The sequence below is a fragment of the Ranitomeya imitator genome, chromosome 3 (assembly GCF_032444005.1).
Source record: "Ranitomeya imitator isolate aRanImi1 chromosome 3, aRanImi1.pri, whole genome shotgun sequence".
Lineage (NCBI taxonomy): Eukaryota > Metazoa > Chordata > Amphibia > Anura > Dendrobatidae > Ranitomeya > Ranitomeya imitator.
The window spans coordinates 190,431,899-190,454,850 of NC_091284.1; the positions used below are offsets into that span (position 1 = coordinate 190,431,899).

General features: G+C 41.4%; 1 protein-coding gene across 1 annotated transcript in view; it reads right to left on the reverse strand.

Moving 5' to 3' along the window:
* INKA2 (inka box actin regulator 2) overlaps positions 1-19,446 on the reverse strand; it is a 42,942-nt gene extending 23,496 nt beyond the window's left edge. Inside the window, exon 1 of the mRNA XM_069761725.1 lies at positions 19,111-19,446. Within this exon, the coding sequence (XP_069617826.1) occupies positions 19,111-19,155 (45 nt within the window). The 5' untranslated portion in view covers positions 19,156-19,446. The remainder of the gene's footprint in view (positions 1-19,110) is intronic.
* Between the last annotated feature and the right edge of the window lie 3,506 nt (positions 19,447-22,952).

The window sequence follows — 22,952 nt, forward strand, 5'->3', positions numbered from 1 at the left end:
ACAGTTTTGAAATTGATGCTGACAGGTTCTAGATTGGAGAATGAGAGCAGTTAGCAGTAAGTATTATTGAATTCTTATGCCATTCAAAATCTCATCCTAGCTTTACCTTATACAGTACTATTTAGGAGAAATATTGTGTTTTAATCACATGATGGATAGCAAGTATTTCAAAATACCGGTAGATATTTGTACATATAGTAGCTATACACCCCAGGCCATGGAACTGTCTATGAACAGAAAGACGCATATTATGGAAAGCATGATCTTCATGGTCATAAGATCTGGAACAAATGGCAAGTATGGCTGGCATTCCATTCTATCAGCCCAGCTGCAGGCCAGATGTACTCAAAATAGCCGACATGGCTAATTCATGCTCCTTGCTTTGTGAAGAAGGCCTAGTAACTGCAAAAAACAGAAACAATTGTCATATTGCCACAGTTATACTGATTAAAATGATACATGGGGTGAAGATATCCATCTTGTGGTTCTTGTGTAGTCAATGTTAGAATGTTCCTCATCATAGAGAAAGAGAGAGACAGGCTGTTTTTTTTTGTGGCAGCCTGTGGGCAGGTCTCTTCTTGGTTTCTCTGGCTCAGTGCAGGAAGATAAGTGTTGTGAATTCTGTGGCAGAGCTCCCTCCTGTGGTCACAAGTGGTACTTCGGCTGGTTCTCTCTGTGAGCTTCCGTTGGTGGAGGAAAGTGGTACTGCGGCTTCTGAGTTTCCTTCCTCAGGTGATGTGGTGAAGTCGTTAGGTGCTGCTCTATTTAACTCCACCTAGTGCTTTGATCCTGGCCTCCAGTCAATGTTCTAGTATTGGACCTGTTTCCTCCTGGATCGTTCCTGTGGCCTGCTGCTCTGCATAGCTAAGTTCTTCTTTGCTATTTGTTTGCTGTTTTTTTCTGTCCAGCTTGTCAATTTGTTTTTTACTGCTTGCTGGAAGCTCTGGGACGCAGAGGGTGTACCTCCGTGCCGTTAGTTCGGTACGGAGGGTCTTTTTGCCCCCTTTGCGTGGTTTTTGTAGGGTTTTGTGTTGACCGCAAAGTTACCTTTCCTATCCTCGCTCTGTTCAGAAAGTTGGGCCTCACTTTGCTAAATCTATTTCATCTCTACGTTTGTCTTTTCATCTTAACTCACAGTCATTATATGTGGGGGTTGCCTTTTCCTTTGGGGTATTTCTCTGAGGCAAGGTAGGCTTATTTTCTATCTTCAGGCTAGCTAGTTTCTCAGGCCGTGCCGAGTTGCATAGGGAGCGTTAGGCGCAATCCACGGCTGCCTTTAGTGTGGTTGGAGAGGATTAGGGATTGCGGTCAACAGAGTTCCCACGTCTCAGAGCTCGTTCTTGTTTTTTGGGTTATTGCCAGGTCACTGTATGTGCGCTGACCTCTATGTCCATTGTGGTACTGAATTACCTTTCATAACAGATAAGACTCTGCCTACAGTCCTGCCCCGCAGCACGTGCATCTCATGAACTGAAAACATCTGATACAGATTACACAAGAACCACAACACAGATTTCTTTACCCAAAGTATCATTTTAATCAGTTTAAGACTGCCAACCTGACAATGAGTGTAGTTTACTTAGCACAATCCTGCTGACAGGTTCACTTTAAGTCCCCATAGACATGTCAATTTGACTCAAAATATTAATTCAATATTATGGTGTCATTAGTAGCCGTAGAAAAAAAGGAAGGTTGGGTTCCAGCTCCTTAAAATTTCAGGCTTTATTAATCCATTTTAAAATCACAATGGTGGATGCGCCTCATGATAAGTGAACAAGGGGAAACTAGCGACGCATTTTGATTGTAATAACGATCTGTATGAAAGTCATTAGTAGCTGCAAGAACTTTCTGGCTACGAATCTTTGTCAAATCCACCCTTTCCAACAGTAAGTTTTGGTGGACCAAACAATTGAACTGTTTCAGTGCTGATATAGGGAATGACTTGACATGATGTTTCTTGCTTCTTGCTCATTTTTAGCTTTTGTGTGTGGGAAATACTAAGAATAAACCCAGATGTGTTCACCGGAAGCTGTAAGACTGTCTAGCAGAGGAGGGACATGGGAAAGGCCAGCTGGAGATGACAGACAACAACCATTGTTCATAGTTAAACACACCTGCAAAATTATATATATTGAGGATGAGTCAAAAAAAAAAAAAACTACCATGTCCGAGACACACATTGTGACTTGCTGACTGCAGCGTCAGACACCATTGTTGAATGTTTTCAATGGTTGTTCAGAAATGGATAACGATCTGATTTTCTTAGTCTGGTTTGTAGTTTCATGTCTATTCACTTAAAGTAGGATTGTCCATTTAAAAAAAAAAATAGTCCTTTTCTCTTTGAAAATAACAAAAGCATCATGACCTACCCCACACGCTCCGGAGACGCCTCTCTTCTCTCATTTCCAGTCTTTGTTGATAGGGCTACAGCGGTGACATCACATCACATCACGTGACCTCTGCAGCCAGTCAATGGGATCAGCGGTCTTGTGCCACCTAGCACATCATCACCATTGAGCCCTGTGATTGGCTGCTGTGGTCACGTGCTGTAGACATGTCAATCACTGCTACAACTATGTCAACAGAGACTGGCGTTTAGCTTTATGGAATTGGGATGGAGTGTCATGTAACAATGCTTTTGCTATTTTTAAGGAAATCAAGCTTTTGCATTTAATAAAGGACAATCCCTTTAAATGTAAATGAGAAGAAGTTTTTAGCTGTGAGAAGTGATCTTGAACCCAGTAAAGAACAGGACCTGTAGTTCCCAATTATCGCTGTCAACGTCAGTGTTGGTGATACAAAAGTGAGTTGTTCAGAAAGACAATACAGAGCGAAAAAAACAAAAGAAAGGAAAAAGAGAAAAAAGAAAGAACAAAAAGATAAGAGTGTACCATGTACTGTAGTGTGGGATGTAATATGGAATATTATTCTGTTTCTATTATTACAGCTGCAGCTGTGCTGTAAATCTAACGGATAGTAAACTTTTACAACAGGTCTGAGAATAGTACCTTTTCCACTACTTCAAAGACCAAATATCTCACTTTACATTACGTACATTGGTTTAAATTATGCTTACATGTGTTTTTATTACCATCTCTCCATGGTTGTAGCGGTAGGGCTGTGAAATTTACATTTCAATTGGTCATATAAGGAAATGCTTGAACATACCTTATAACAATTTGTTCAAGATTACAAAAAAAGTCTGCCTTCCTTTAGGAACAGCAGCACACCTGTCCATGAATTGTGCCTGGTACTTTCGCTCAGTTCAATTTAAGCAAATGGAGCTAAGCCGCATCATCCCACCTAACATATGTCATGTCATGCTATTATAGATATATATATATATGGCGATGATGATATCATAAAGGTTGCCATGGCGAAGATGATGTCAAAATGGTTGCCATGGCGAAGATGATGCCATAATAGGTTGCAATGTTGACGATTATGTCATAATGGTTGCCAAGGCAATTATGATGTCATAATAGGTTGTAATGGTGACAGTTATGTCATAATGGTTGCCATGGTGACGAAGATGTCAAAACACACCTGGCTCAGTGGGCACCATCCAAATTAATCACATATAAGACAAATGGGTTCACTACCGAGCATGTATTGTATATATCAAAGTTTCAAAAAGAAAAGCACATGCCCACAAAAGGTTGGAACTCCACAAGAAAATTTGTTGCAATAAAGTATCAAAGTTTATTTCTACAAGGTAATACTACACACAATTAAAAACAATTAAAATTACTCCAACGTGTAAATAGCTCCATTATTACAAAATCTACCATTATATGTAAAATACATTTGATTTATACAAACATATGTTCTGGCATTAGAAAATATTGCACCAATTTATAACTTCCAATAATGCTGCACTTTAGATTAGTTGCTTTGGGCTAACTAATTGTGCACCCCGCATGGGTATTATTGACTCAGGATATTGGTGGTGCTAATATGAACATCTCTGGAGATCAAACCCCAGATATAGTCACAAACTTTATCATCTGTGTATGTGTATTTGCCTTGTTTAAAACCTGTGGGCCCAAGTGAATACTTACCATAATATACCAGATACAGCCTCTCTCATTATATTTAAGGTCACCAGTCCAGAGGCCCCACGGTACGGATAACATTGTTATATGATATCTAAAGTGCAGCATTATTGGAAGTTATAAATTGGTGCAATATTATAAATCAAATGTATTTTACATATAATGGTGGATTTTGTAATAATGGAGCTATTTACTCGGAGTAATTTTAATTGTTTTTAATTGTGTGTAGTATTACCTTGTAGAAATAAACTTTGATACTTTATTGCAACAAATTTTCTTGTGGAGTTCCAACCTTTTGTGGGCATGTGCTTTTCTTTTTGAAACGGTGACGAAGATGTCATTATAGGTTGCCATGGTGATGATGATGTCAGAATGGTTGCCATGGCGAAGATTATGTCATAATGGGTATAAGGGCACAGAACTATAGGATGGATAATTTGTGATTGGTATATGGGCATGGGACTATGGGATGGAGGATATGTATGATTGGAATTTGGGCACGGGACTATGGGATGGAGGATATGTATGATTGGAATATGGGCACGGGACTATGGGATGGAGGATATGTATGATTGGAATATGGGCATGGGACTATGGGATGGAGGATGTGTATGATGGGTATATGGGCATGGGACTATGAGATGGAGGATATGTATGATGGGTATATGGGCACGGGACTATAGGATGAAGGATAATCATTAAAATTTGTTATAACTAACCACAGTTAGTTACTATGCCCGGGCAACACCAGGCTCCTCAGCTAGTATATATATATATATATATATATATATATATACACACAGTACAGACCAAAAGTTTGGACACACCTTCTCATTTAAAGAGTTTTCTGTATTTTCATGACTATGAAAATTGTACATTCACTCTGAAGTCATCAAAACTATTAATTTAACACATGTGGAATTATATACTTAACAAAAAAGTGTGAAACAACTGAAATTATGTCTTATATTCTAGGTTCTTCAAAGAAGACACCTTTTGCTTTGATGACACTTCTGTGAAATAAACCTGTCCAGTTATGAAGCAACATCAATTGCAAATCAATTTCTCCTGCTAATGTGCAAATGAAACAGGAAGAAATGATAGGCAATTAGCAAGACAGACCCTATAAAGGAGTAGTTCTGCTGGAGGCGACCACTGACCATTTCTCTGTCCTCATCCTTTTGGGCTGTTGTTTTGGTCACTGTTGCATTTTGTCATTGATCTCACCCCTAGAGGTACGACACAGCATGAGGCAGTGTCTACAACCCACAGAAGTTGCTCAGATAGTGTAGCTCATCCAGGATAGGCCAACAATGTGAGCTGTGGCAAGAAGGCTAGCTATATCTGTCAGCACAGTGTCCAGAGCATGGAGCAGATACCAGGAGACAGGCCAGTACACCAGGAGACATGGAGGGGGTCATAGAAAGGCAACAACACAGCAGCAGTAACAGGAGGAACAGTGCCAGAACATTGCAAAATGAGCTCCAGCAGGCCACTAACATCCATGATGGTTGCACTGATAGGAATACAAAGTCCCACATGTCTGATTATGTTTTTGCATTGCATTTCCAGTTGTACTGGTTGATTTTTTTGGATCATAATCAGTCCCCAGTTTTTTTTGGCATATATGGTTAATTGGTCCTGCTTGGAGTTCTGATTTCTATGTGTGTTGTGTTATGATATTTTAATGGTAATATTAAATGTTCAGATGATACCGAAATCTAACTTTTTGGTATCAACTCCAATCGCCCTGTTTGGAGGAAGAAGAAGGATGAGTACAACCCCAAAAACACTGTCCACACCGTGAAGCATGGTGAGGGAAACATCATACTTTGGGGTTGCTTTTATGAAAAGGGGACAGGATAGCTGCACCGTATTGAAGGGAAGATGGATGAGGTGATGTATCGCAAGATTTTGGCCAATAACCTCCTTCCCTCAGTAAGATCATTGAAGATAGGTCGTGACTGGGTCTTCCCTCATGACAACCCAAAACACACAGCCAGGGCAACTAAGGAGTGTCTCTGTAAGAAGCATTTCAAAGTCATGGAGTGGCCTAGCCAGTCTCCAGACCTGAACCCAATGGAAAATCTTGGAAGGGAGATGAAACTCAATGTTGCCCAGCGACAGCCCCGAAACATTAAAGATTTGTATGGAGAAGATCTCTATAGAGGAGTAGGCCAAAATCCCTGCTTCAGTGTGTGCAAACGTGGTCAAGAACTACTGGAAACATATGACCTCTGTAATTGGAAGCAAAGGATTTTGTATGAAATATTAGGTTCTGTTTATTGTATCAAATACTTATTTCATGTAATAAAATGCTAATTAATTATGTAAAAATAATACATTGTGATTTTCTGGATTTTTTTTTTAAGATTCTGTCTCTCACACTTGAAGTGTACATATGATAAAAATTACAGACCTCTCCATCCTTTGTAGGAGGGAAAACTTGCAAAATCAGCAGTGTATCAAATAATTATTTTCCCCACTGTATATACAACATGGGAACGTGAAGGCAGACCTGACAGAAGTTCAAGAAGTAGAGAGGTAGTCTATACTGTGCATTGTTAGCTGATAAAGGACAGGTTGGTTGAGTTTCATGAATACACTATTGAAGAATAGAATGCAATAAAGGCTACTACTATACAAAGCTTTAAGCAGTTTACTGAACAATTTTATACGAAAAAGTAACATAATAACAGTATTCTATGGGAGGGTAGATGCCTAGTGGCCATGTTTGAGAAACTGATCCCTATCCTCTGTCACCAAGTATCACTTTTCAATATTTGCCCTTCTGTTGCAATGATATTTTGTTGCACTGAAGCTTTTCCTGCCATGTAAAACTGAAATTTAATAGCCATAAGTAAAAGTAGGTCAATCGCAACATAAGCAGAGATTCCAAAACGTAACATCCTGCACATCATTCTGGCACAAGATTCATTTCCCCTGACTCCCTACCCACAGCTAGATTTAGTAGAAAAGCTAATATTGACTCACCAAGTCTCTCTGCAATATTTGCTTTTTTTTTTCGATTAGGATGAAGTTCAAACAATTTAGGCAATAGCCTTCCAATACAGCACTATGTAGGATTAGAGACACTCTTTAGTATTATTACACCTAGATATGAGATTTAAAGAGGATCTGATAACTTTTATGACATGTCTGTTTTTGTAAATAATTGCATTCACCTTGAGATAACAACTCTAGATCACCATTTCTTTAAATTCTCCCTTGTGATGTTATTGTGTTGTTATTCCTCCTAGAAATGCCTGAATAAACTGACAACTGGATGTTACCATTTGGGGGTGTGTCTCTACACACTCTCACACTGTCCAATCAGATCCGACTGTCAGAGGAGGAAGGCACACACCCCCTAGACATGGGCAATGGTAACACCCAGTTGTCATTTGTCCATACATTTCTAGGAGAACGAATAGAGGATCGTCAGAATGCCTAGATTTAAAGATGTGCCAGAATTGTTATATCGTGGGTAATAAAAATAGTAATACAGACGTGAGCTGACAGGACCCTTAAAATAAAATGACACAGAGGAAGTACAACAATGATACAAATGTCCATCTCCATTCCCAGATGTAGGTACTGTTAAAGAATATGGCTTAGGGACATCGATGGACGGTAACTCATTTACTTTCTGGAAGGCACAACAGGAAGAACTAATGATTAGATTTAGCCACAAATATCCACAGATTTTTTTTCCACCAAGATCAACCGTAGATTAATTGAGGGAATGTTCTATTGGAGTTTGATTGCTTGTATCCGAGGCTTCAGGCTAACGTTTGATATGGTTCCATGGTCATCCTACCATTGGTTAGGGCAGCGTTTCTCAATCAGGGCTCCCTGAAACACTCCTGAAATCAGATCAAGTGTTCTCCAGACCACAACAGCAGCAAGACTGGCCACATTTGTTGCAGGCAAAATATCCAGAATATCTGAGACCGAACATAGACTTGAAAAAACTATACAATGTCCTAAGAGCAAATTTCTTGGAGGAAGTTTAGGATGAGGTGTCAAGTGTATTGCAGTGTACCAGAGAAAACAGCCAGTGCTACTTGGTAGAAAATACAGACAAACCCACGACAGAAACAAAATTAAAAAATACCCTACTTTTAGAAAATAAATAAAAGCAATAATGCATATAAATAACATAAGGTACTTAATAAACACCGTTTTAATCAAAAAAGGTGTAAAAGCCATCCCACCAACAACAACATGTGCCCAAATTCAGGATGGTCCTAACCTCTAATATTAAAACCTTGCCATGGATCATAATGACGTCCTGTGTGAATAAGAGCTGAGCAGGACCAGGTCCCAAACATGCAGACACAGCTAGTGGGGAGCTTTTTAAATGTAAAATCCAGCTCAAAGGAAGGGAGGCCATGCCCTTCCCTGCACTAAATAGGACTTCCAACGTCAATTAAAGGACTTTCTCCTGCGTCTGTGTCTTTATTACTTTTGATTATGGGGTTAGTAATGGGGATGTTTTATAGACACATGTCCATTACTTACCCCTGGGCTTGATGTGAGCGAACATAAAACATCTGACATCAACCCGAAAATTGATGCACTTGCCACCGCACCAGGCCAAGTGGGAAGAGCTAGGCAAAGCGTTAGAATTGGTGCATCTAGTGGATACGCCTTTTCTGGAGTGGCAGCGAGCTGCTATTGTTAGGCTGGGGAGGGCCAATATCCATGGCACCTTCCCTGTCTAAGAATACCAGCCCCCAGCTGTCTGCTTTAGCTTGGCTGGTTATCAAACATCGGAGGATCCTACATCGTTTTTTTTTTTTAATTTACTTATTTAAATCATTAAACTAAATGGTGACCCCTCTATTTTTAATAACCAGCCAAGATAAAGCTCAGAGCTGAGGGCTGCAGCCAGCAGCTGTCAGCTTTACCTGCGCTGGTTAGCAAGAATGAAGGGGAACCCATGCCAATTTTTTCTTTTATTTATTTAATAAATGTATGTACAGTAAGCTACACATGAACTACACTTTATCTCACCAACATATTTCTTAGTATGGACAGGCACCAGCTGTAGAATACTCTCTTCAGCCTCGCCTGCTCTTGGTGCTATCAACAAGACCAGGCGTAGGATGATGAGACTAGTACTCTCATCAGCTGGCACCTGTGAACATTGGTAACCTTTTTACCACCATTCACAGCTGTTGGCTCACATGCTGTCATTTGTTGATAGCGTGGGAATCGCAGCGCTCAGACCAGCAGTAGCGTGATAGGTTGCTGCCGATCAGAACATGTGTGGGAAACACCTGATGTGCAGGCCCTTATTCATTTACCATTTTGGTACCAGAAACAAACTTTAAAAAAAAATTTGCCTGAAACCGACAGACCCAAACATCCATGGCTCAACCAATCGCTAGTCAAGACCTATTCCAATGATCGCAATAGATTCCGCACCCTTGAGTCAGGGGCATTTCACTGAGGTCATTCTGGATATATACATCTTCAGGTAGGGACCATGCTCACTGAATCCATAAAATCTTATGTGTTAGACGGCTTGCCCTCCCGGTGGTTCTAGGCCTACCTTGTCTTGGGTTTTGGCTGTTTTGTGGCCAGTGTGAACATGCTCCTATTTTGCATGCATACCAACTTGTACTCCAGTTCATTTTTTGGGGTCTTAGGTAGAAGATACAGTATGAGGCTTAGAAGCAAGTGGTGCATCATCACACCCAATGCCCTTCCAAAAACATCTTCAAAACTTGATTTCTTGCTGGAGTAGTGCTTTGGGGTCAACTAAGTTATCTTTTAAAGGGGTACACAAACATATTAATGATTTGGGAGGGGTTGACAGGTTCCTTTTAAAGGACTACACACCTTGGGCAGGATAACGTTACTAAGAGGTTCCGTTTTAAGGTAATAAGCACTCCAAGTAGTAATAGTGATGTAGATTCTTTTATTATAAAGCAATCCTAGTTAAACCCACAGTGACAGTTCGGTCTCTTATCCCAGAACTTCTGTGGACAAATGGACTGCAAAGTTTAATCCATGTTTCCCACCAGCAGCTGATGTCACAATTCTGCAGCGCTTTATTCTGCTTGTTTTACATACTTGTACAGTTTGCAATTTCTTTGTGTGAATACAGACCAAATGGTCACTGCGTTTTTAAAGGGGGTTATCTGGGACTTTGCCTATTTTTCTTTATGAGGCTAAAGGTACTGTCACACTAGACAATATCGCTAGCGATCCGTGACGTTGCAGCGTCCTCGCTAGCGATATCGTCCAGTGTGACAGGCAGCAGCGATCAGGCCCCTGCTGGGAGATCGCTGGTCGGGGAAGAAAGTCCAGAACTTTATTTCGTCGCTGGACTCCCCGTAGACATCGCTGAATCGGCGTGTGTGACACCGATTCAGCGATGTCTTCGCTGGTAACCAGGGTAAACATCAGGTAACTAAGCGCAGGGCCGCGCTTAGTAACCCGATGTTTACCCTGGTTACCATCCTAAAAGTAAAAAAACAAACACTACATACTTACCTACAGCCGTCTGTCCTCCAGCGCTGTGCTCTGCACTCCTCCTGCTCTGGCTGTGAGCGTCGGTCAGCCGGAATGCAGAGCGGTGACGTCACCGCTCTGCATTCTGGCTGCCCGGCGCTCACAGCCAGACCAGAGAAGCAGAGCGCCGAGGACAGACGGCTGAAGGTAAGTATGTAGCGTTTGTTTTTTTACTTTTTAGGATGGTAACCAGGGTAAACATCGGGTTACTAAGCGCGGCCCTGCGCTTAGTTACCCGATGTTTACCCTGGTTACCGGGGACCTCGGGATCGTTGGTCGCTGGAGAGCTGTCTGTGTGACAGCTCTCCAGCGACCAAACAGCGACGCTGCAGCGATCCGGATCGTTGTCGGTATCGCTGCAGCGTCGCTATGTGTGACGGTACCTTAAGAACTTGCAGGCAGATAGTTGCTAATTGTTCTGTAAACCGCAAGTATCTGCCGGCTCAGTGATAATAGATCGGCTCAGTGATAATAGACCACTCCTGCCTGTGATTCTTCTGCTTTCTGGGGTGTTATGTCAACAGAGCAGCTTCTCTTCTGCTTTGCTGATGGGGTTTCTCTGCCGATGTCATGTTGATTGACAGTCAGCTCCTGGTTGCCTAAGGGTACCGTTACACAGTGACATTTTGATCGCTACGACGGCACGATTCGTGACGTTCTAGCGATATAGTTACGATCTCGCAGTGTCTGACACGCTCCTGCGATCAGGGACCCCGCTGAGAATCGTACGTCGTAGCAGATCGTTTTAAACTTTCTTTCGTCGTCAAGTGTCCCGCTGTGGCGGCATGATCGCATCATGTAACAAAGGTGTGCACGATATTGTATACGATGTGCGCATAGTAACCAACAGCTTCTACATCGCAAACACGTCATTAAATTATCGCTCCAGCGTCGTGCATTGCGAAGTGTGACCGCAGTCTACGACGCTGGAGCGATAATGGTGCGATGCTGGAGCGTCACGGATCGTGCCGTCGTAGCGACCAAAGTGCCACTGTGAGATGGTACTGAGGAAATTCCCAAGTAATCCCATTAACTGGGGTGCTGACTAATAAAATAAACTGTTTTCATTATTACTTGGAATGCTGAGTACCTTTATATTATGTCAAAAACGGAGTGGAATCCACCAATCCATTGGGAGTGCCATATATTGTTCTATCTACAAGCTTTCTCTGAAATGTCAGTCAAAACTGACCAGTGCACTGTAATATGGCCTCTTCAGGAATTATAATTTCAAGTCCAAGTAATGGAAAATATTACTTTAAAATGTAAAGTATAATAATATTCCATGCAGTTCTGTCTGTAACTAAATGTTTTGCTTCCGTTCAATGGTACATGATGGCATATAACGCTAGCTGACCAGCATATAAAACATACTCAGGGATGAAGTGTTTCAATGAGAAAGTTTAGATTTTTAACTAAAACTTGAAGCCATTTCTATACAAAACTGACGATGCCATCGTATTCTTCTGAATGCATTTAATCCATCTTCAAAGAGGGATCGAAAAAGATGTAATTACTGTTTTTTTGAGCTAGTGCCGAAGATACATGTGACCCCCCACCATTAAAAATATATTTATGCAAATTGTCAAGAGAGTCAGAGGTGGTTAATTAAGCCCTTCAGCCTTCATGCAAATCCAATACACAGCTTTACTGCGGAGACTCTGCAGGGCATGTCAGAACGTGTTCATCATCCTCGTTCTATGCTACGATAAAGAATGTAGATCTTCTATGTATTCCGGAGGGTTTTACCCTGGTATCTAGCTATGCTGCTTATCCTCAGCTTTATTCTGATCTTACATAATTTACTACTATTAAATTCTGCATAAATGAATACATGCACCAATTTTATTTTCTAATGGGGATATTGTACATGAAAGTATTCAGATAGAAGCTTTGGCTCACTCATTTGATTGAAGTGCACCTTCAGCTATAATAAGCACACCATATACGCAGAGAAAAGATGCTGAGGAGCATATTCACAATCCTCTCTATTAGGAATTGCGGCTATCTTTTAGTCATGGGTTGTTCTTGACCGATACGAGACAAAAAGCCGACTCTATGCTGGGAGTTATGGGAGCCGCCACCGAAGTAAGAACCACTAAATTCTCTGAATGGCTCTCACCGGGCATAAAATGACGGTGGTTGGCAGCCAAAACCCTGCCCACTGGAATCAAACTCAGACCTCACACGTCAATTTAATTGGCTGTCTACAAGTAGGTTGGGTGGGCAGTGTTTCAGCCATGTTCACCTTTGGTGAACATATATTTAGTAGGGATCCAAAAGAGTCATCTCTTTTTGTTGAATGAAGCCAAGTGACCCAGATTACCAAAAAATGCCAGAATGCCGATCACTACTATATTTGTTCTATGAGATATACCATTCTCTCTCCGTTAAAAATGAGCTATAGCCACTTTCTCCTATCAGAGTCAGGTCCCGACATGGCATCTGAAATCATGGGAATAATGATCAGAGCAGGGGTATAAGCTCTCTATCCTGCCATTATGTAGGCCATGAGGTGCTTCAGGCCTTCAGCCTATGAGCCAGAATAGTCATGCACAATACATTAATGTGCCAACGTAACATACCCACTGATGACTCTGAATTGTGCTGCCAGTGACAGACTGCTGACCCCACAGTCCAAAACTGGGTTCAGCTGCTACATCTGTTGTACATTCGGGGTAAAAAAAAAATAGTCATACTACTCACTGGTGAAAAAGAGGGCACTATCAGGAACAATTTGGGCAGTGATAATTGCTTTAGGCAGAAAGAGTGTTTTAATAATAGTGCCCACAAAAAAAGTTATAACAACCCTTCTTCTGTCCCCACATAATGAAAAAGCCCACAATTATTATTTTCAAAAAAGCATTAATACTTAATATGTGCTGTGGTAAAAAGGATAATTATTACTTTTTAGGTCAGAAAGTTGGCATTAATATTATCAAAGCTGCATTACTACTATCACGGGTTACCAAGGGGGAATACTATTTTGTATAAGGGGAACAGAGGCATTATTACAGTGTAGATGTACTAATATGAGTACATTTACTGTGTGGGGTATAAAAGGGGCACTATTAGGCCGGCTTCACACTTGCGAGTTTTACGGACGTAAGAGCGCAGAAACTACGTCCGTAAAACTCGCAAAAAATACGGCACAATTATTCTCTATGCCCCTGCTCCTATCTGCCGTATTTTACTGATCAGTATTATACGGCTTTCTACGGCCGTACAAAATCGCAGCATGCTGCGTTTGTCACCGTACTGCGCAAGAAATACGCCAATGAAAGTCTATGGAAGCGTGAAAAATACGGATTTCACACGGACAAGCAGTGTGACTTGCGAGAAATACGCAGCGCTGTTAGAGAGAAAAGCCGGTAATTCAGTGCGGTGTACAGTAAAATCACACTGACAGCTTACAGTCCAATAGGTAGAATAAATGTGTACACATAGAATAGGTATATATATATATATATATGTCAGTGAAACACATATATGTATATATATTAATATTTATTCCAGCGCTATACAGCTTGAAAGCCGGTAATTCAATTACCGGCTTTGTCTTTCTCCTTCCTAAAACCCGACATGATTTGAGACATGGTTTACATACAGTAAACCATGTCTTCTCTCCATTTTTTTTGCAGATTCCACACTACTAATGTCAGTAGTGTGTATCTGCAAAATTTGGCCGTTCTAGCTCTTAAAATAAAGGGTTAAATGGCGGAAAAAATTGGCGTGGGCTCCCGCGCAATTTTCTCCGCCAGAGTAGTAAAGCCAGTGACTGAGGGCAGATACTAATAGCCTGGAGAGGGTCCACGGTTATTGGCCCCCCCCTGGCTAAAAATATCTGCCCCCAGCCACCCCAGAAAAGGCACATCTGGAAGATGCGCCTATTCTGGCACTTGGCCACTCTCTTCCCATTCCCGTGTAGCGGTGGGATATGGAGTAATGAAGGGTTAATGCCACCTTGCTATTGTAAGGTGACATTAAGCCTAATTAATAATGGAGAGGCGTCAATTATGACACCTATCCATTATTAATCCAATTGAATGAAAGGGTTAAATAAAACACAAACACATTATTTAAAATTATTTTAATGAAATAAAAACAATGGTTGTTGGAGTATTTTATTCTACGCCCAATCCAGTCACTGAAGACCCTCATTCTGTGAAAGAAAAAACATAATAAACCAACAATATACTTACCCTCCGCAGATCTGTAACGTCCAACGATGTAAATCCTTCTGAAGGGGTTAAAACATTTTGCAGCAAGGAGCTTTGCTAATGCAGGCTGCTCCTCGCTGCAAAACCCCGGGGAATGAGTCTAAATATAGATCAATGAGCTATATTTAGCTTCATTTGCGGTGAGGCGCCCTCTGCTGGATGTTTATAGATCGTGGGAAATTTCCTAGAAAGCTCCCTGGCAATATTATTTTTGGGACACATGGATCATTTCTATAGCGGTATGTTGGTTTTGCAAGCCTGCGAGAAAACCACGCAGTACGGATGCCATACGGATTACATACGGAGGATGCCATGCGCAAAAAACGCTGACACACCCTGCCTACGGAGGAGCTACGGACCACTATTTTCGGGACATTTCAGCGTATTACAGCCGTAATATACGGACCGTATTTTCATACGCTGAGTGTGAAGCCGGCCTTATTGTTTGTGGCCTCTGAGAGGATCAGAGAGGAAATATTAGTTTGTGGAGAAAAATGGGGGAAAAACTAATGCCTTGCACAGAATTCTGGCATTATGTGTCACATCAAGTTGAGTAATAGGGGCAAGGGGGCAGCCACATGTTTAGAATCGTTCCCAACAATATGTGGGAATTATGTAAGTTCACTGGAAAACTGAAGAGCCAAAGATGTCTGAGCAGCAAACTCTCCATGGTGGTCTGGGCAAAATGAAGAAGAAAAATGAGTGTGAACAACATGGGTTTTTTTATTCAGTAAACAGCATGATAACATTACTGAGTCTCTGTTGAAAGGTAAAGGTTCCAATTTGGTGGTATTACTTGTGCATTGTATAGTAGTATTATCTGTGCAAGTTCATGCAGCACCACTAATTCTGGAACAGTTTTTCTTTTTTTTCTGTGCCCCTCCTTTCCGAAGTTCTCCCATTTAGTAATAATAATGAAATTTTCCTATCAACCTATACCATAGAACCTGTGTGGACTCTGTTTTGATTGGCCAGCATAGGAGGAGAAAAAGCAAATGACCACAGAGAAGTTGTGTGGTACACGCCCAGTAGGTTCAAGGGAAAATTTGCATAATTATTACCTAGCGGTATAAGTTTGAAACAGAGAGGAACAGAAGAAAAAGAAAAACTGTTTGAAAATCAATGGAGCAGCACAGATTAGAGGAGATTCTCATTTTAAATTTAAAAAAATCTAGTGAAATGTCTTCTTTAGGCCGGGGTCACACTTGCGAGTTCAATGCGAGAAACTCAAGTGAGTCTCTGGCATCAAGTCCTGGCACTTGGAACCGGAGCGTGTGGCTGAATAGGAATACATGCAGCCGCACGCTCCGATACCGAGTGCTGGCGGCAGTGCCGTGACTTGATGCAAGAGACTAGCGCGAGTTTCTCGCATTGAACTCGCAAGTGTGACCCCGGCCTTTAGTTCAGTCTGACTCCGCACAAGACATATACTGTCACCCCCCTTATATGTGCTGTCAATAGCTGCGGAAATGAACAGCAGTAACATGAGAGAGGAAGACAGATGTTCACCTCATGGTAATTGCAATCTGATTTTCTATAAATGTAAGGCTGGTGGCATGTATCATGTAAGCATTCTATTGATTTTTTGAGTTGGCAGTGCAGAACAGAAATCATTTTACGAAGGTATAACGTTTGGTTGGGCACAGTATATCTCAGTATAACTGGCACTATACAGTATCTCTTTCCTACAACAGCTATTTGGCATTGCTTTGCACAGGTTATCTAGATACAAGATTAGGACAGCCATCTAGAATCCTTGCCCTGGGTGAAACAAAACCTCGTTATTACTCTGTTGTGTGTTTTTTGATCAAAACAGTGTTCGCTAAGTCCCCCATGTTATCTACTTGTACTATTACTACTTACTTACTATAGGGTATATGCTAATTTTATTTATTTACTGAGTTTTGTCCGTGAAATGGCCACCATGTGAATGTGCACCTACACATTTCACTCATAGCAACTTATGCTCCGGCTCATTTCTTTGTTTTTTTCTGTAGTTTCTTGAACCTTGTACAAACAGGGGCTTTGCCCCCTTTTCTGAGCTAGGCATTTCAACTATATAGCTTCCCATGGGCAGGTGTCTGATCAGTCGGGTCCTTGTCTTGCTCGGTCCTTTTTCACATTGAGGTTGGCTGACAAAAGGTGAGTATAATACCAGAGACAGGATAGGACCATCCTGATTGGGTACACCTTGTTGCGGTGAGATGACTTTTACACTTTTTTTATGAAAATATTGTTAACTAAGTACCGTATCTTATTTACATGTATTATTACTACTTATTTACTTACTATAGGGTATATGCTCTTTTTGTTTATTCTTGTGTTTTGTCTGTGGTGTATGTGACTGAATACATCAGTGACTGTCATTCAGAAGAGGGTGGAAAAAACTAGGAGGAGCTCAACACACATGAACACCGAAAAGATTCTATGTCTTCTTGCTATTCACTCATTTCTGTGTGCAAAAAAAGCTGAATTCTTATCCACACACAGAATGTTTTATAAATGTATCCTCCTGAGGGTCATGAAAGCTAGATATTGATGTTCTTGTGGCAAGCAAAGTGACAAGTTTTTACTTTGTACACAAATCTTACAGAGAGTCCTGGCACCTCAGAAAGTATCAAGACCTAGGGTATTTAATTGAAGTCAATGGTTATATATAACCCCAGAGTAGTTCTACTAAAAAAAATGTAACTGTCCCTTCAAATTAGACTCTCTTAGTACATACCTGTAAAATATTCACATAAAAGAGATCATAAAACATACAGAGTGTCAGAACCCAACCTATTCTAGCCATGTAACAGTAAGAGTAGTGTGAGAACTCTCCTCCGGGGCAGCTGTTGTGCTCCATCACAAAAGCCATGCAATGTTCTGTCAATGTGTGCTCAGCTTTGTCATTAGGACAGAGTGGTGTCATTCACCTCCAAACGAGACAGGTGCATGCTAGAAAGGTAACTTCCAAACTTAGATACCTCAAACTCTTCCTTTCCCACACACATTTTACTTTATTGTCTGTTTGAATGGGTAACTTAGGTCACATCTCCTCATTGTGCTATTCTAGAATGTATTTTTTCAATATACTGCCTTTATAGTCAATGGCCGACACTTATATAACTCTTACTACTACTAGAGCTCTTCATTGGAAAAGAAGTTACTTCAAATATAAAACAAAATCATAAGTCCAAATGTAAATTTGGGGAAAGTATTGCCCTTTAGAAAATAGTTCTGAAAATGTGACGCAACTCAACAAATTTGATGAATGTTTGCAAAACAGAGCATCAAGGGAAACCTTTAAAAATGGGCAGTCCGATGATTTATGAATGCGATATCCATCCCAATTCTACTGTCACCATAATTTCACATGCCTATTATGTTCTTAAACAATTCGGCACATTAACAACCAAAATAACTTCTCACTCTAAATGACAATGTTTTAGCTTCGGTTTTATGGAGCTTCGGAAGCACCCTGAAGTATGTGCATTCTCTTGAAAGCAAGAACCCTATGCCTATAAAGATGCCGGAGTTATTCTCATGGTCAATGACTGTGATATCCTAAAAGATCTGTCAGAAGTGTTGAAACAAGAAGTATATTAGATTAGCAAGTATTCTAAACAAGGAGAATTGACTCCACTGTCTTGGTCTTCATGGCACTCCAACTGTCCTAGATTTAGCCTTACACACAGTTACATAAACCCTTGCTACACAATGTTGGGCACGTTATATATGCTTGGTTCTTCTGTGACATTAATTTGAGATTCATTACTTCAAACATTACTACTATTTAGCATTTATAGGTAAAAGGTTCTGTTTCTAACACTCTGTAGCCTTCAGGGTCCAGACGTTCAAATCACTGCCCCCCTCCAGCTAAGAGAAAGATTTCAGAAAAGCCTCCAGCCTTGCCAGGACATCTGCACTCTTTGTGTATACATTCTTTTCCCTAATGCATACAGGATGTACAGAAGAGCAATAAACCTCCGGGTCGCTGCTTTAATAAAGCAAATTATTGCAATATTTTGTAGATTGTATTTAAAATGTACAGCCTATGTTTTACATGTTTTCATTTTAATACGGCAAATTATCGCAATATTAGATCTGATGTTTTAATTTGTTTTAGTGAAGAAAATAATTGCGATATTAAATAATATGGTAACACTTCTGTACTAAAAGATAACATTGCAAACATCAAATATGTATTATATTCTTTCTTACAATGTTCCCTAACTGTTTAGACCTTTTTAGCCTTCCTGTATTGTCCATTCATTGGGTGACAAAGGCATAAGCTATGTATTTTATCGTGTGAACAGATTTCTTACCAGCTCCTGCTTCAACCTTCTGAGGTACTGGTCCATATTCTTCATAAATGTGATCAGTTGTGGAAGTCCATGTGCTTGCCCTGAAGGAATGTCAGCAATGAGTGCCCCAGCCTTGGTAGCACATTGTCTCCTGCAGGCTGCTTCCAGCTCAGCTCTCAGTCTTCATATACTTATATTAATGATGTAGAAGTTCTATGACATCAATGTCCATTGAATCCCCCAGGACAGGACCATCACTTTGGAGCTTCTCTGCTTCTTTTACTGCTCTTGCTTCCTCCTGTGAGAATGTGGTAGCTCAGAGTAGATTGCCTGACAGTCTGATTTCTTTCCCATGGCTAAGAGCAATGTGCAGCTTTCCTCTACAGCCAATGGCAGCTCATCCTTCCTAATGAATAGACAAGCCCTGCTGATGAGTAACATGAAGCCCACAAGAGGGGGTTGCTAAAGCGAACTTCACCCTTCTGTGTGAACCCAACACTACACATCCTATATGTGCTTTCCTCTTGAACTAGCAAACATTAGATATTGCCTACAGGCTCCACAGACTACAACTGATTGTAACTTGGATGTACACTAGTGAGGTAACATGTTTTGAACACAACTTTAATGTTTATATGTGTAGCTCTCGGTGTTTGAGATCTACAGCAAATCCTATTTATTATTATTATTATTTATTGTTATAGCGCCATTTATTCCATGGCGCTTTACATGTAAGGAGGGGTATACATAATAAAAACAGGTACAATAATCTTAAACAATACAAGTCATAACTGGTACAGGAGGAGTGAGGACCCTGACCGCGAAGGCTCACAATCTACAAGGGATGGGTGAGAATACAGTAGGTGAGGATAGAGCTGGTCGTGCATTGGTTTGGTCGATCGGTGGTTACTGCAGGTTATAGGCTTGTCGGAAGAGGTAGGTCTTCAGGCTCTTTTTGAAAGTTTCGATGGTAGGCGAGAGTCTGATGTGTTGTGGTAGAGGGTTTGAGAGTAGGGGTGATGTGCGAGAGAAATCTTGTATATGATTGTGTGAAGAGGAGATAAGAGGGGAGTAGAGAAGGAGATCTTGTGAGGATCGGAGGTTGCGTGTAGGTAAGTATCGGGAGACTAGGTCACAGATGTATGGAGGAGACAGGTTGTGGATGGCTTTGTACGTCATGGTTAGGGTTTTGTACTGGAGTCTCTGGGCAATGGGGAGCCAGTGAAGGGATTGACAGAGGGGAGAGGCCGGGGAATAGCGGGGGGACAGGTGGATTAGTCGGGCAGATTTATTTATGGTGTTTACCTACCAGTTTTCATGTTTTTTCTATTAAATACTACTTTGGGTTGTATTCACAGCCTGGCATGGACAACTCCAACAAAGAATCTAACATGATGCACAAACACTGTATAAAACAAAGTCCTAAGGGCTCATGCACACATCAGTATCACACCTCTGTACACCCTCCTAAATTTACAGAAACAAAACGCAACCCATGAAAGTGTACAGACCTTACTGAATCTCTGGCTTTCCTCTGATTTCATATGGATGTTTTATTCTTTACAAGTCGAACCATAAATAAATCTCAGCAGGATTTACTGTAAAGGCAGCGGTACTCACTTCCACAAGATCAATACACGATTGAGAGACTCCTGTGTGACGACATGTCTGATCTAGGCCTGACAAAGACACCTAGTAGTCGGGAAAGCTGCTAGTTGTTACCATCTTTTCAGTTAGCCATTAAAAGACATCAACCACTGAGGACTCTGAAATTTAATGTTTTCTGCCTGATAAGTGACATTTACCCTTCTCAGTGACACTTGTCCAGTGTTTTTATTGCACAGAGTTCAGGCCACAGATATCCCTTCTATTTGCAACGTTGACTCTAGCAAGACAGTGGTCTTTTCAATTCCTGTCTGATGCCTATAGGTAAAGGTAAGGCACAGGATATGTCATAAATATCTGATAGATGTTTAGTCACATAATTTGAAAAATACATATAAGTTTAGAAAGTTCAACTTTCCTTGATCAGTTCTACATTATCTATCACTAGATGATTTAGAACTCACAATGTATTTTCAGCTTGACATCATGGGCTGAATGATTGCACCCTTTGGTGGTTTCGTTTTGTTGTCATGCGAGAGATTAACATGTATTTATTGTTTGGGACTACTAACTGGCAGACACTCATTACAATCGGCCTCCGCTGACAACACCAATGCTGCCCGTGTACCCCTGGAACCAATTATAAATTGCCTACAGCCCAATTTTATTATGTTAGGCCTTCGAAGCCTGTCTGCGGTCCCTCCTTCCACTAGGCCTCCACTGACCTGTCTACTGCTGCCCGTGTACCCCTGGAACCAATTATAAAGTGCCTACATCCCAATTTTTTTTATGTTAAGCCTTCGAAGCCTGTCTGCGGTCCCTCCTTCCACTAGGCCTCCACTGACCTGTCTACTGCTGCCCGTGTACCCCTGGAACGAATTTAAAAGTGCCTACAGCCCAATTTTTTTTATGTTAGGCCTTCGAAGCCTGTCTGCGGTCCGTTCTTTCTACTACTCCTCCACTGACCAGACCACTGCTGCCCGTGTTCCCCTGGAACGAATTTAAAAGTGCCTACAGTCCAATTTTTTTTTATGTTAGGCCTTCGAAGCCTGTCTGCGGTCCCTTCTTTCTACTACTACTCCACTGACCTGTCTACTGCTGCCCGTGTACCACTGGAACCAATTATAAAGTGCCTACAGCCCAATTTTTTTTATGTTAGGCCTTCGAAGCCTGTCTGCGGTCCCTTCTTTCTACTACTACTCCACTGACCTGTCTACTGCTGCCCGTGTACCCCTGGAACCAATTATAAAGTGCCTACATCCCAATTTTATTATGTTAGGCCTTCGAAGCCTGTCTGCGGTCCCTTCTTTCTACTACTACTCCACTGACCTGTCTACTGCTGCCCGTGTACCCCTGGAACCAATTATAAAGTGCCTACATCCCAATTTTATTATGTTAGGCCTTCGAAGCCTGTCTGCGGTCCCTTCTTTCTCCTACTACTCCACTGACCAGACCAATGCTGCCCGTGTACCCCTGGAACCAATTATAAAGTGCCTACAGCCCAATTTTTTTTATGTTAGGCCTTCGAAGCCTGTCTGCGGTCCCTCCTTCCACTAGGCCTCCACTGACCTGTCTACTGCTGCCCGTGTACCCCTGGAACGAATTTAAAAGTGCCTACAGCCCAATTTTTTTTTTATCTTAGGCCTTCGAAGCCTGTCTGCGGTCCGTTCTTTCTACTACTCCTCCACTGACCAGACCACTGCTGCCCGTGTACCCCTGGAACCAATTATAAAGTGCCTACATCCCAATTTTTTTATGTTAGGCCTTCGAAGCCTGTCTGCGGTCCCTCCTTCCACTAGTCCTCCAGTGACCAGTCCACTGCCGCCTGTGTACCCCTGGAACCTATTTCAAAGTGCATACAGCCTACTTTTTTTCTTTTATTTATAATTATAAAGCCCAGATGGACTACGCTGTACCACGGTAAGATCTACCCAGTCGTCACTTCTTTTGCGAGAAAAGCCATCCCAGCCCTCCACCATCATGTAAAAATCCGCATTGTCCATGCTCTCAGGCTCTCTAATAGTAGAAAGGTGCACCTGACAACAGATGCATGGACCAGTAGGCATGTCCACGAAAGGTTACATGTCCATTACGGCGTACTGGGTTAATGTTGTGGATGCATGGTCCACAGGGGACAGCCTACTAAGTCTGTCTGCTGTCCCAAATAGAAATTGTCCTCCGCTTACCACACTAATGCTGCCTGTGTACCCCTGGAACATTTTATAAACTCCATTGACCAAAATTTTGGGTTTAAAGCC